Source organism: Ostrea edulis, chromosome 2, assembly GCF_947568905.1.
Source record: "Ostrea edulis chromosome 2, xbOstEdul1.1, whole genome shotgun sequence".
NCBI classification, from domain to species: Eukaryota; Metazoa; Mollusca; class Bivalvia; order Ostreida; family Ostreidae; genus Ostrea; species Ostrea edulis.
The window spans coordinates 78772036-78787221 of record NC_079165.1 but is presented as its reverse complement, the minus strand read 5'-3'; the positions used below and the strand labels follow the sequence as shown (position 1 = coordinate 78787221).

Below are 15186 nucleotides of genomic sequence, written 5' to 3'. Positions count from 1 at the left end.
CTTTTATGTCTTTTACTGATATCACATGTACACAATGTCCAAATTTCTAGTTTGAATCATAACATTTCATAACATTGTTATTATTTTGTACCTTCTACGAATGAAGAGAACATCAACGGGGATGTAAAATATCTACTTCATTGATAACTCCCTTTTCATATGAAAAGTATATTATTGGGATTTATTTATAGAAAATGTTACATTTATCAATGAGCTTGAAATTCTGTTCCAACAATTAATGTATCTAATATCACAAAGATTAAACTTTTTATTTCATTTTTTTTTCTTCTAAATTTTATTTGCAAATGAACGACTGAAAGTCCAAAATTGATTTTTTAAAAATATTTTATACACCTGGATTTAATCTTTTAATGTAATTTATGTGTTACTTCTTTAACTCTATAACATAACATTATAAAGTTTGGCATACTGCGCACAAACGTCCACATCATTTTTACAAAAAAGGGAAGAGAGAGAGAGAGAGAGAGAGAGAGAGAGAGAGAGAGATTTTAAATATGAAAAGGTAGTGAATGGCAATATTTATGACAATTATATTTATATCATATAGGTAATGTACAAGAAAATGAATTGAAAAGAATTCTCTAGTCTTTGTTTTTTTTAATCTTTACCGGTGTATTTTGAACATCAATGTAAGCTTGACTATCGGTCAATTACTTGGTCTGTCTAAACCAGTTAACTACTCTATCTGACTGTTTTAAACCGGATATTCTAAAGTTCTAAAATTGTTTGTAGTGGGTTCGTCATACAACGATATTGCACAGATTTTTTCTCATTTTTGAGATTTTACAAGTGTTTCTCCGCATTTTGTATAAAAACAGAACAGACCTCGAATATGGATGCGTAACAAATTTTATAAAGTGTACGAAAAATGCGTTCAGGAGGGTCGAATATAGACATCGAAATAGTCTAACATCACCCCCTGCTTACTCGGGCGTCCACATCAAAATACCCTGTACGTTGAACGCGTTGCGTCGTTTTTTATTGCGCATATAGTGAAACATTTTGGCATTTCTGCATATCGTTCAATGCGTCGTAGCTGTGAAGAATACATCGGTGCAAAAATGACGGTCATACACACTATTAAGCATGTGAAAAATTTTTCACCTTTTTATTTTCAGTGCCTGCTCGTATCAACCATAGAAGACATGATGCGTAAATAGATGTTTGGATTGAAAGAAAATACATGATATCAAATAATGATATACATAATACAACAATATTTTGTAAATGAATAAAATTGCTAAACTACACAATTTCTTTTGTTCTGTTGTTTCTGAATTACATAGATCTATAGGGAGGTTTACCCAATATCTTTGCAGAGTTGGTATCACCTTACTACTGTTAGGTTTTCATTCATTTTGTCTAGTTGCTCTGATTCGGAAGTTGTTGTAAATGGGTAAATTTATAAGATATATATATATATATATATATATATATATATATATATAGTGGGATGTATCTCCGATATAATCTTCTAGAGTACTCGACGTGGCCTTACGGAGCTACATAAATTGATGATCAGATGGAGTTCAATCACATAACATTTATTTCTCTACAGGCTGTTTCGTAAGAGGATGGTTTCCCCTCACTCGTCGGGAGAAAAATGACATTAAAAAAATGTCATTTTAACCATCCCCTTACGGAACAGCCTGTAGAAAAATAAATGTTATGTGATTGAACTCCATCTGATCATCAATATATATAAAATGACCAACGGCACGAACAACCAGATTGTCAATCTGGTTTTTCGTGGCTTTGTGTGTGTGTGTATATATATATATATATATATATATATATATATATATATATATATATATATAGGGGCGGCGGTCGCCGCCCCAATAATTTTGCCCCCCCCCCCAAAAAAAATTTAAAAATAAAAATGAAAAATTTAATAGTAAAGAAAAAGGTGAAGTAGGTACCTGGGCCCGACGTGTGTACACAATAATTAAAAATTGGGGATTCATGTTTTAATGGTCAAAACCTAAACGATATTTGGATGTCTTTTAAATCTATTTTCATGAATATTTTAGACAAAATAGCACCTGTCAAAGAAGTAAGGCTGAAACAAAGGTCTGAACCATGGATGAATAATGAAATTTTAGAATGTATAGTAGCACGTGATAAAGCACGCTTGGATTTTAGAAGGTCAGGGGAAAAGGAAGAACATGTAATGTTTAATAAACTAAGAAATAAAGTTCAACGTATGTGCCAAAAGGCTAGATTAGAATATTTTGATGATCAGATTCAAGAAAATAGGAATAATCCTCAGGAATTATGGAAGCAATTTTAAAAACTTGGTTATGAACAAAACCCCAAATCGAGCTCGAATGTTGTCCTTAATATAGGGGGGTCAAACTGTCATGAAGGTATTACCATTGCAAACCATTTTAACAGATTTTTTACCAATGTTGCATCAAAACTTGTTGAAAAACTGCCTATTGGCAAAGGGAAATTTTTAACATCCAGTTACTTTTTAAGTTTTTTTTTTATAGAAACAAGGGCCACTGCAAATTTAATCTTAAACATGTAACAGAGGGATTTGTGTCAAAAGAACTTTGTGGACTTAGTGTAAATAAAAGCATGGGCCTTGATGGTATCCCAGCTAGGTTTCTAAGAGATGGCACAGAAGTCTTAAAATTACCAATTACATTCATCATTAACTGTAGTATCTCAGAAGGTAAAGTACCAGAAGAACTCAAGGAGGCTAAGGTTAAATCACTCTATAGAAAAAAACGACAGACTCAAAGCTGAAAATTATAGACCAGTAAGTATTTTAAGTATTGTTTCTAAAATTCTTGAAAGAGCAGTTTACACTCAGTTGGAGTCTTTCTTGACAGAGAACAACTTACTATTCGACACAGTTGATCATCAAATTTTATGCGAGAAATCATCTACTCTCGGAGTTGAATCTATTTCTTGGTTCCAATCATATTTAACACAGAGAAAACAAATTGTTAACATTAATGGAGTTAATTCAGAAGTTTGTGATGTCACCTGCGGGGTCCCTCAGTGAAGCTTACTAGGGTCACTTTTATTTCTTATTTATGTAAATGACATGAAAATTAGTATTGATGCAGATTGCAAGGTTTTATTATATGCAGACGAATCGGCCATTCTCTATTCACATAAAGACCCTAAAGTAATTTCAAATAAATTGTCTTCTGTTATGGAGTCGTGCCATGACTGGCTAGTTGATAACAAATTGTCCCTTCATTTGGGCAAAACAGAGAGTATAATTTTTGGACCCAAGAGTAAATTATCTCAAGCAGCTGAAGATTTTTGTGTTAAATGGAACAATCGCACTATTAGTGTTCAAAACTGTATAAAATATTTAGGTATTTTTATAGATAATAAACTAAGTGGAGAAAGCATTGTTAACTCCATAGTTAGAAAGGTGAATCAAAGATTGAAATTTTTATACAGAAATAGAGGTTGTCTTTCTTTATCATCAAGAAAATCCTTGTGTACAGCTTTACTCCAATGTCATTTAGATTATGCATGTGCCAGCTGGTTTGAGGGTCTCACAAAGTGTTTGAAAAAGAAACTACAGATTTCACAAAATAAAATGATTCGTTTTATCTTAAATCTTAATCCAAGACATAATTTGTCACAGAGAATTTGATGCTTTGAAATTTTTGAATGTTTCTCATAGGGTTAAGCAGCTCAGACTCAATCACATATGTGGCTCACGGCGGGTGTGACCGGTCAACAGGGGATGCTTACTCCTCCTAGGCACCTGATCCCACCTCTGGTGTGTCCAGGGGTCCGTGTTTGCCCAACTATCTATTTTGTATTGCTTGTAGGAGTTATGAGATTGATCACTGTTCGTTATCTTCACCTTGCATGTATAACATATTTCATGGGAAAGCTCCTCACTATCTAAACAATATGTTCACGAAAAATTCTGGTACATATAGAACACGTTCTAGCGAGTCAAACTTTGTGGTTCCTAAGATTGCTGGGGGTAGAGTCCTCTTCATTCTATTATATAGGAGTTAAAGAATGGAATGCCCTTCCTATTGACATCAAACTTGCCAACAATAAGTTCACCTTTAAAAGAATGGTCAAATTACACCTGGAAGAAATGAAAAGACTCGAAGATGATGAATTCTTTTACTACTGAACTTCACTTTTTGTATTTTATATCTAACATTCATAATAATGAGCTATTTTCAATGTTACCTAGTATAATTTTACTATTACATGTACCTAAATGCTATTCATTACACTAGTCAATTAGTCATTGATGCATTGAGATTATTTAACCATGTATATATTATTATTTTTTTTTTACATTTTTTTTTGTCGATATCCTATAATGGACCCCAATGGAAATAAGCCTGTTGGCTTTTTTGGGTTATCCAAGATAAAGGGCAGTATTTAATTTTGTTTTTTAAGTGAGCCTAGTGCTGGGACAATTTTTAAGTCCAATTTGTGACTGTAAATGCAAAATGTGATATTATTTATAGAAAGTGTTATTTTATGTGATATTATGTCATGTCAGTTGTTATTCTTTGTCTAACGTGCCTTTATCTGAATAAACACAATAATAATATTAAGTATGCTTCATTAATTGATCGATCGATGTTTGGACGCTTTACATTGTACACTACCGCAAGTCGTTAGTCATTAAACAATTATCAAACAAAATAACTGTTACAATAAATGAGCACACGAGCTGAATGAGCATGTGAATTAAAGGAAAATACCGAAGATGAATCAAAATTACTGTCTGAAACAACTTTTTTTAGATTTTTTGTTTACCTTTGTCACATATATTCCTGCATTTTGATTTCAAAAATGGACGGATTAACACGTATTAATCAACCTGCTAATTTTAAATTTCCAAAGCGGTCTTTCGGCAAAAAGAATCCAGAACTACGTTCGTTCAACTCCTCCTGGTTCAAACCATACCCATGGTTGCATTATGACGAGGTATGTGTATGAGATTATTTTATATGTTTTGATTTATTCCATGATATTTTAGAGGTTAATTTAATGAATTAATGAAATAAATGTATCATTGGTTCATTTACAGTAATTACACTAAAGTCGATATTTCTGAAAATGATATACTGTTTATTTATACTTGTATTTAAAAGTATTTTCAGGCAAAAGATCTGGCTTTCTGTTTCACTTGCATGGGCGCCGCAAAGGAAGGCAACATTTCTAATTCCAAGGCTGAGGGCAGTTTTATATCTACAGGCTACAATAACTGGAAGGATGCCACGTCAAAATTCAGGAAACATCAAGATTCCGACTGCCACAAAGAGTCTGTGGAAAGAAAAGTGAGACTTCCCAGAGAAACCAGCTACCAAATGTCTGTTCTCGGAGATTGTAACTCTCTTAAGACTCATTTTAGTGATGCCAGCCACTAATGCCGCATGTGAGCGGACATTCTCTGCACTGCGCCGAGTCAAGACCTATCTTCGTGTGACTATGACACAGGATAGGCTTAATCACTATTCTGATTATACATACCCACAGGGAAGCTACGGATAAAATGGACATATCAGAAGTCGCTGACGAGTTTGTCTCAGCGTGGGATGGACGAGGACTTATTTTTGGACGTTTCTGAACTGTTCAATGAATCAATGTACATTTATATAATTTGATAAAAATGAGTTTAATGTGTTTAACTTGCATACAACTTCCTTGATATTACTTAAGTTATTAAATGTTTGAATTGAAGACAAATATTGCAATTTTTTCAATAGATGGAAAGATATATATTAGGAAAATATGGGGGTGTTGGTGAATATACTAGCTAAAATACGTTACCCCCACCTTTTTTTTTTTTTTTTTTTTTAAAAAAAAATCAAGTTCGCCGCCCCAATGTCAAAAACTTGCCGACGCGCCTGATATATATATATATATATATATATATATATATATATATAAACCCAGCAATTATGAAATGAAACAACATAAATAAATGTTATTCAGTAATACTTACTTAGGTTAAGAAGTGATAGTAACTCCAACAAAACAAGCGGGGCACTATTCTTATACATCATGATAAATTCATTGTAAACTTTGTTACCAGGTGAACTGTGTATTGTGGTTGACTTACACTAATATATAAAAAGCCCGGAAGTATCTATTTTAAAGGAACCGTTAACACTTTCAGACACAATCAGTCTCTCTAAACGCTTGGGAATACAGCTTTTTATCACCACAATATCCAGACATTTTTCGTACATTTTATAAATTATCCCTGTATAATACGGATGAAAAAGATTATGTGGTTACTTATATTTTGAGTTCCCAGAATAATGGAACCATGGATGGTGAGTTCTGCTCTCTGTTCCCCTTGGGTTAAGGTAACACACTTTTTAAAAACTGTACAAAATTATTTACGATAAATATAACTGAAGGGTCTTTCTGTCAAGAAAGCCACCACTTCCCCCCTAGTAGAGGACTGGCTATTTGCTATTATCTTGATTGGTGCAATTTGTTATTGGTTTGGTTGGATAATTAGTACCCTCAATGGAAGTTTACCTGTATTCATCAGCCAGGTGAGGGTGTACAGTGAGTAGTTTTCAAGAATTATTAGGTGTTTTTTTTTCTACACATTCAAAATATTTCCTTCCATGTTTCAAGAGTATCTGTCATGTCTTTTCAAATGGCTTTATATTAAGAACTTACTAATACACCGTGCTATTCCTTTTGAACAATTTCCATTTTCTAGATATCACTTCTAACCTTCATGGATGCATCATCGAGATTAGCCACGCAGAATCGGAAGGGGGTAACCATGTCCATCGTTTGTTATATCGTAATGCAAATAAAATCTATATTGGTTGTCCCCCCTTTAACAATAGTGGTAAATGAGATGAATGTAAGCTTGAAGGCTCTAATTTGATTTAAATTTAAACAATATTTTATTCAAAAATAAATAGTATTGGGCAGCAGGCACAGCCTATTTTAGCCATCTCCCTGCTTGAAGGATCTGATAAAATAGTAAAGTCATCCTCATTTAACTTTGAAAAACGATGATAATATTACGTGCCTGAAAATTTATTCATTATCAATATCAAATAATTTTAATATTGTTCAGGTAATTTTATCCCATATAGACTTCAGAATTGCAATCGAGATCTTTATCAATGTTTGAGTAATTATACGAAGTTTCATAATGTGATGCCATATGCGCAAAAAATATTTCAGAGATACATTGTCCTTTTGGCAATATCAATGTCACTTAGGAATTTTGGTTTTATTTTAAGCCATGCATTCATGTAGATCTAATTTAGATAATGAGGAATGCAAGGTCATTTTCAAATTGCCTCTGGACTAGAACATGATATAAATATTGCATGTAGTTGAGGGTAACATTGAACATTTTCACCCCGAGAAAACCATTGTCAACCAAGGCGTAGTTTCTCGAGGGCTGAAAATTTCAATATTACCCTCAGCTAATTTCTGTGGAAACGAGGGGGTTATTTATATTCGGTCTTTCCTATCCCCCTCGTTTCTGTCCAAGCCTTCATAAAGTATGTGGGAAATCAGTCGCGCTTCGGTATGAATTTATTTCAGCTTACATTTGATGTGAATCGTTCGAAAACTTACATAAATCAATTCAGGAATGATTTTGCCGCAAGGGAATACAATTGAAACCATTCAATTCCACACTAAAGCAACGATAATCGTCATCATTTCAAACACTTCAATTTCGCCTCCATGATAAACAATGTCTTCAGTGCATGCGTCACTTCATTTTGTAAAACACCTAGAGGCCCAAGAGGGGTGAAATGACTTACTACTAGTAAATCGCACAAAAATCTAACTGTTTAAGTTTATTTTTCATCATACGCATTGTCCTTCATTTCTGTGAATGGACTTATATTATTCTTCTGAATATGAAAATGATGAATTACTGGAAACAAAATAAGTAAAAATGTAATTGGAAATAAAAAATATTAAAAGACCATTCAAAGTGCGCAGTGTGTACTGCATTTCTGAAATGGGATTAAATAACATATTAGAGGAACCGCATCTCGTGTGTCTATTTTTCCCCTTTTATTTTCATATTTTAATATTATTCTATTTATTCATTATACCTTCCTTTTTTAGAGAGGGGGGGGGGGTGTTCTCTTCTTATAGGGAATTTCATAACATGAATTGAAAAACAACGAATCTATGACAGAACAACAAACTTGTGACATAAGAACTTTATCTGTTTATACAGACTGTTAAACTGTAAATCAGTAAACGTGATTAATTTCATTGGCGGATCTCAACGGGGGAGGGGGTTGCATTCCCCCTTTTGATTTTGTAGAGAGAGAGAGAGAGAGAGAGAGAGAGAGAGAGAGTTTATTGATGCGGGAAAACGATTTTCAATCGCCCACGTCTCTCCAACAAGAGGTCAGCGCTTGGAAACAGAAGTCGTCAGTCGTAGGTTGAGTTGATGCCAAGTGGAATGCCTGTCGGAATTCAATAAAGATATTTTCCAACCCGCAGAAATTATAATTCTACCTCAGCTGCACCTTACCCGTTACCAACTGCAAAGCAGAAAGATCCTTTTAATTCAAACACGTACTTGTAAAGATGTACTTACATTCCACAATGGGCAAGGAGAGACTTTCTGAAGTGGCATTAATGAATTATTACCCCCAATGTCAAACTGGACATTAATTATCTAGCAAAGAGATTCATTCACATGCATCCAAAAAGAATCAATTGAACTCTTTTATGGAAAATGTCAAATGATCAATGCCGGATCAAAATTTTATTTTAAATATTCATGGGGAGGGTTTCAAAACTCCTGCAAGTTTATGCAACCTGACATTGATATTAATGTACACTGATTATTATTTTCAACATCATCAAATGTTGTTTTAAAGGGGGGGGGGGTGATGAAGACTAAGTAAATCAAGTTTTTTGTCAGACATTGAACATTTATCAATGAACATTGTAAATACGTTTGTCATTTTAATTTTTTTAAAAGGATGTTTTAATCGGTAACTAACTTATAAAACTGCATGCATACGATAAAATAAGTGCACTATACAAAACACATATCATGGTACATTGTATCAACAACATTCAACATCCTTTGGTTCACCTCTCTTTGAAAATCAAGATCCGCGCCTGATATTATGATCGAGATCAATCAAATATTATTCAATCCCATATATTTCAACACTTCTTTTTTTTTTTTTCCTTTTTTTTTTTTTTTTTTTTTGTTGTTACAACAATGACATTTTCAAAACAAAGAGCACAGCAAATACAATATGCGCATTTATTTCAGACAATATCGGACATGCGATTACATTTAATTTACATTTTCTTTTATTTTTCATTCCACCAAACACTTAGAATAATTTATGTAACAACTTCCTTTTTACTTTTATTTTCATATTCAGAAAAATATGTCCATTCACAAAAATACGATGCGTGTGATGAAAAAAACTAACTGAAAAAGTTAGATTTTTGTGCGATTTACTAAAGTAAGGCGTTTCACCCCTCTTGGGCCTCTAGGTGTTTTACAAAATGAAATGACGCATGCGCTGAAGTCATTGTTTATCATGGAGGCGAATTTGATAGCGAAAGGATGTAGTGTTTGAAATGATGACGATTATCGTTGCTTTAGTGTGGAATTGAATGGTTTCAATTGTATTTCCCTGCGGCAAAATCATTCCTGAATTGATTTATGTAAGTTTTCGTATTTCAAGCCCTATAAAATCTGTAAAATCCAGGAGCTTCCGGGCCCCCTCCAGGACTTCGCTCTGGACCCACTTGGGGCCTTAAGGCGGCCCCCAGACCTCCTGCCTCATAAAGTGGCGCCCCCGTAAACACAATTCCTGGATCCGCCCCTGGTGATCAATAAAAATGTGAAAGTAACAGTCAACAGGGGACACTTACTCCTTCTATATTATGTAGAGGGGTTCATGTTTGCCTTCCTGTTAATTGTGTATTCTTTATGGGATTTATGAGATTTATCACCGTTTGTTATATTCACTTGTTCATTATATTGAAAAAATGATCAATAGATAGCACATGCAATTTACATCAAGCAATATGCGAATATCTTTAAACATATTGTATTGATTTAAATTTGTTGAATGAAAGCAAAGTTAACATATTTACACTTATTTTGAATCTTCTGAGGTTCTATATATTAGAAAGCTTTTGTCGCGTTCATGTATCTAAACATTGACAGATATCTCATTTATTTCAATCATTAAATCTAGTGCAAAAATCATTATGGAGCAATAAATTGTTTAAATGAAAAAAGTTCTGATAGGTTCTGAAGAGGAATTAGCATTCCATGTTGACCGGTCACACCAGCCATGAACTATACAATGGTAAAACTATCTGGTTTTCAAATTTGATAAGGGAGATTATTTGATTCCTATATCTAAATAATCCTGTTTAATTGACTAGGATTTACCGTGGTTTTAACCCATAGCTTAACAGGTCTGTAAACCTATCTGCATGTCAACCGTCAGGTAGCCCAATCACCTCGGGTTCGACCTTCAATATATGCGCAACTTCCGCTTCCTTTTGGAGACCGACCTGAACTATACAGACAGCATTCGGTTAGCTCAGCAACATTCATTTACATCAACAATGCCCCCGGTCTTCAGGCCAACCACGAGACGTTCAAATGCAGACAAAACGGCCAATTCTGCGTCCCCAGCCAGGGGGAAGGGCCGACCACGTCGTGGAAGACGCCCCACACAGCCGGCCACTGAGACCTCACGACCACGAGGGCAAGATGTTATAACAACGCCACCTGCTGTTGCCACTGCAGTGGCACCAGGACCAGAAGCCCCCGTGCAACCTCTTCTGGGCACAACTAACGAAATAGAGTCGCTGGATACGGCAGGTGAGTGTGACAATAGTTGGTTAATTCCACCGGTAGACATCACGCAGACATATAGCCATTTTTCAGGCCCAAATTTCACTGTCGCAGAATATAACCCACCCACAACGGCAAGCTTTTTCGACCCAGTCGGTTCACACATCCCACCCAAAATAAAACAACAAATTTGGGATGGCAAATACATCGATCTTGCGTTTTTGTTGAAATCCGGTCAAGAACTGGACGATCAACTTGAATCTCAGGGCCAAATTCTTATTAAGAATGGCATAATGTGCCTTCTTAAACCCAAAGTCAACTCCTCGTTATCAATCATCGACTGGTCTTCCACTTTTCTGATCTTTATGAGTGTAATGCTAGAAAAATATAGAACCCACGCTCAAGAGCTCCAGGGTGGGCATAATATGACGAACAGTACAGACTGCGCAAACAATCCGACCCCCAATCATCATGGGGTGTCATTAATTTTAAATTATGGCTACTTTACATCAATACCCCTACCAAAACACAATCCATTAAGTCAAACCTAACACAAAACACCCCCCCCCCCCCCAGCTCATCCTACGATGCGTTTAACAAGCCTAAAGCATTGTCAAAGGTTATGTATTGCAACTTTTTCAATTCTTCCAAATGTCTTGTAAATTCATACCCAATTGCAAGTTCGCCCACAGGTGCAACAGGTGCGGCGGAGGCCATCCAGCTTTCAAGTGTAAGACCAACTAATCAATATATATACATGTACACCCTTGGGAAGACCCCTGTCAACGTTTTTAAGCTTGCAAACTATTTACATAACTACCGTGAAAAAAAAATTCTCATCAATGGTTTTCAGTCGGGTTTCGGCCTGCACTACCAAGGACCAAGGCGTTTCAGAGAGGCCAATAACCTCAAAAGTGTACGCATAAACCCTATCATAGTACAACAAAAAAAATCACAAAGAGGTTCTACTTCAGCGGGTTGGGGGGCCATTTGATTCACCACCATTTCCCAATCTCCATGTCTCGCCGCTAGGCCTTGCCCCCCAAAAAGATGGGGATTTCCGACTCATCCACCACTTATCATTCCCCGATTCAGATTCCATTAATCATTTTATAGATCCTGCCGAGTGTACAGTTCACTATGCATCTATTGACGATACAGCTGCCATTATTACCTCTTTAGGACCAGCAACTCTCTTGGCCAAGTCAGACATCAAATCAGCATTCCGCCTAATACCCATTGCCATCTCCGATTTCGACCTGCTCGGCTTTAAGTTTCAAAACAAATATTTTTTCGATAAAATGTTCATTGGATCATCCAAGACAAATCCCGTAACTCGCAAATATTGCATTATCTCGACGATTTCCTATTTTTAGGATCATTTCATTCCAATCAGTGTCAGGTTACACTCACAACCTTTAAACAAATCTGCGATGATATTGGTGTGTCCATTGCTTTGGAAAAAACGAGTGAGCCCACTACAACCCTAACATTTCTGGGCATTGAATTCGACACGATTGGTATGGTCATGAGACTACCACAAGATAAACTCGTTTCACTCAAGCAACATATTTTAAAGTTTTTTCCTTGACAGCAAAAAATCCACTCTAAAATCCTTTCAATCATTAATAGGCATGCTTAACTTTGTTTGCAAAGTCATTGCACCGGGGAGAGCTTTCTCCAGACGGCTAATCGATGCCACCATCGGGGTAGACAAACCACATTTTCGGATACGAATTAATCGTGACATTAAAGCCGATCTTATGGTATGGAAACAATTTCTTGCCAATTTTAATGGCGTTTCCGTCATTACTTCGTGCATATGGACCTCAGATACCTGCGTGGAACTCTTCACTGATAGCGCGGGGGGAGAAAGGGGGGTATTTATTTCGCTGGCAACTGGGCTCACTCAAGGTGGCCCACAAGTTGGATCCAATCCGATATTATTAGGGACCTTACATTTCTCGAATTATTCCCAGTATACGTTGCGATTTTTATCTGGTTTCCCGCTTGGCCAACCAACGCATACTCTTTCACATCGACAATGCTGCAGTAGTGCAGGTTCTTAGCACTGCCACCTCAAAATCCACTAGGGTCATGACCATTGTTAGGAAATTAGTTCTACTCACCCTACAGCATAATATTACAATTAAAGCCCAGTACATTCCTTCCAAACGTAATACTATTGCTGACAGTATTTCTCATTCGCAGTGGAGGAAATTCCGGCGACTTGCCCCAGACGCAGTGCAGCGGCCAAACCCGCTACCCAACCAACTTTGGGACATCTAAGGACGCCTCATCAACAACTCATTGTCAGCCAATACACTTAGAGCATATCATACTGCCTTTAAGAAATTCTGTGCGTTCGCCAAATCTTATAACTTGTCAACTTCCTGGCCACTCCCTGTCACCACCATCCTCGATTTCATTGCACATATGTCCTTCCAAAACCTCTCCCCAAACACAGTCCGGCTATACATCAGTGCATTGTCATTTTTCCACAAGATAAGACAGGTTTCTGACCCTACTTCATCATTTTTGGTTCCATAAGCCTTACAAGGCCTAACACGTCACAACAAAACAATTGATACCCGCTACCCTATTACACTCGAGTTTTTAGAAAAATTGCTAGTTGTCTTACCTTCAGTATGCACATCCCCGTACGAGACCAAATTTTTACAGGTGCCTTTGTTTTGGCTTACTTTGGTCTACTCCGTGTGGGTGAATTCACTATCGAGACCGCAGCCAAGTGGAAACATTCACATTGCATCAAACTACAAAATGTCACTCTAGACCGACAGGCATCCCAAATTACTTTAACCATAGCGCATTCCAAAACCGATCAAGCAGGTCAAAAACGATCCTGATCATTAAGAAACAACCACACACTTCAGCATGCCCAGTTAAAAACATACACAGTTTTGTTTGGCACTCCGACCGCACACTTCAGGAAATCATTGTTTCTTTATTTACCACAACTATGCCCTCTTACCAGATTCCAATTCAACTCTGTCCTCCAAAAATCCATCTCATTATCTGGCACACCTGGGCACTTTGGTACCCACAGTTTTCGGATAGGCCGGGCAACAGATTTGGCACTACAGGGTCATCCCAACCACCTAATATAAAGATTTGGCCGCTGGAAGTCTCAGGCATTCCAAAAATACATTTGAATGCACTAGGTGTCCCAAACATTTCCTACATTGTTATAGTTCACAAATACATGACTAAAGGTACTATTTCTTACTCAGACTAAGTGTTTCAGATCACACACCTCAAATATGGATCCTGGGATCTTCTATTCCATTCTGGGCAGGACAGCTAGCAGCAACCAGTCCGGGGGGAAAAAACCTCAATTTACCGGCCAAAGTCCATTGGTATGGGCGCAGATGGATGCAGTGGCACCAACTAGATCCTGTTATTATGGATCTCCTCAAGAGACATACACCACCAAACTATCTTATGATACACTTAGGCTCAAACAACATGGTAACACCGGGACTTACGGGGAAAGCACTGGTCGATGAAATCAAATGTTGTTTTCTCCGTTATAATGCCTTATTACCACACACTATTTTAGTTTGGTCTGCTATCCTTCCCCGTTTACACTTAACTTACCTGAGGAAAACCGACCGGATGAAAACCTCAACCTTTAAGTGTTTTCTACATTTCTGAACAGACAGGATTCTGATAGTCTTTCAGCAGATATTGAACTTTCTCTGTTTATATGAAAATGAAAAATGTGTACTTTGTTTATGAACTACATCGATAGGAGGTATACCCAATATTTTGACAATTATTATCATTTTGCTGCTGTTCAGTTTTTCCTTCATTTTACTACCTGCTCTGAAGCGGAAATTGTTGTAAATGGGTAAATATTTACGAACGATATAAATACCCTGCAATTATGAAATGAAACAACATAAATAAATGTTATTCAGTAATACTTACTTAGGTTAAGAAGTGATAGTAACTCCAACAAAACAAGCGGGGCACTATTCTTATACATCATGATGAATTCATTGTAAACTTTGTTATCAGGTATGGATCGATAGATAACTGTGTATTGTGGTTTACTTATAACCCGGAAGTATCAATTTTAAAGGAAGGGGTTAACATGTTCAAACACAACCAGTGATTCTTAAACGCTTGGAAATATGGTTTTAAGCGGTGAAACACCACAATGTCCATATCTTTTTGTACATTTAGTAAATTATCCCTGTATAATACAGATTAGAAACACTATGTGATTACTTTCATTTCGTGTTCACTGAATAATGGGGCCATTGATTGCGAGTTCTGCTGTCTGTTCCCCCTTGAATTAATGCAAGAAAATAAAAAAAGGACATAATAAT

General features: G+C 36.2%; 2 protein-coding genes across 20 annotated transcripts in view; one reads left to right on the top strand and one right to left on the bottom strand.

The window, feature by feature from the left end:
- Positions 1 to 14873, bottom strand: part of LOC125680722 (uncharacterized) — a 44139-nt gene extending 29266 nt beyond the window's left edge. For 9 of the 19 annotated variants that reach the window (XR_008800131.1, XM_056154859.1, XM_056154857.1 and 6 more), the window contains exon 1: positions 5981 to 6203. Coding sequence is in view for 16 of the 19 variants with exons in the window: in XM_056154859.1 (XP_056010834.1) it covers positions 5981 to 6041 (61 nt within the window). In the remaining 3 variants the exon portion in view is untranslated. Of the gene's footprint in view, positions 1 to 5980; positions 6204 to 14782 lie in introns of those variants that run through there. The other 10 variants (XM_056154863.1, XM_056154865.1, XM_056154864.1 and 7 more) reach the window with 4 other exon arrangements.
- On the top strand, positions 2945 to 5459 carry LOC130046401 (uncharacterized). The gene is made up of 2 exons (XM_056154875.1): positions 2945 to 4959; positions 5136 to 5459. The coding sequence occupies exons 1-2, from the start codon at positions 4825 to 4827 to the stop codon at positions 5400 to 5402; spliced, it is 402 nt and encodes a 133-aa protein (XP_056010850.1). The 5' UTR covers positions 2945 to 4824; the 3' UTR covers positions 5403 to 5459.
- Positions 14874 to 15186: the final 313 nt, after the last annotated feature.

Bases quoted from the DNA above. Each gene is read 5' to 3' on its own strand.
- LOC130046401 (XM_056154875.1), top strand. From the start codon at position 4,825: ATGGACGGATTAACACGTATTAATCAACCTGCTAATTTTAAATTTCCA. The intron at 4,960-5,135 runs GTATGTGTATGA...AAGTATTTTCAG, and splicing joins CATGGTTGCATTATGACGAG to GCAAAAGATCTGGCTTTCTG.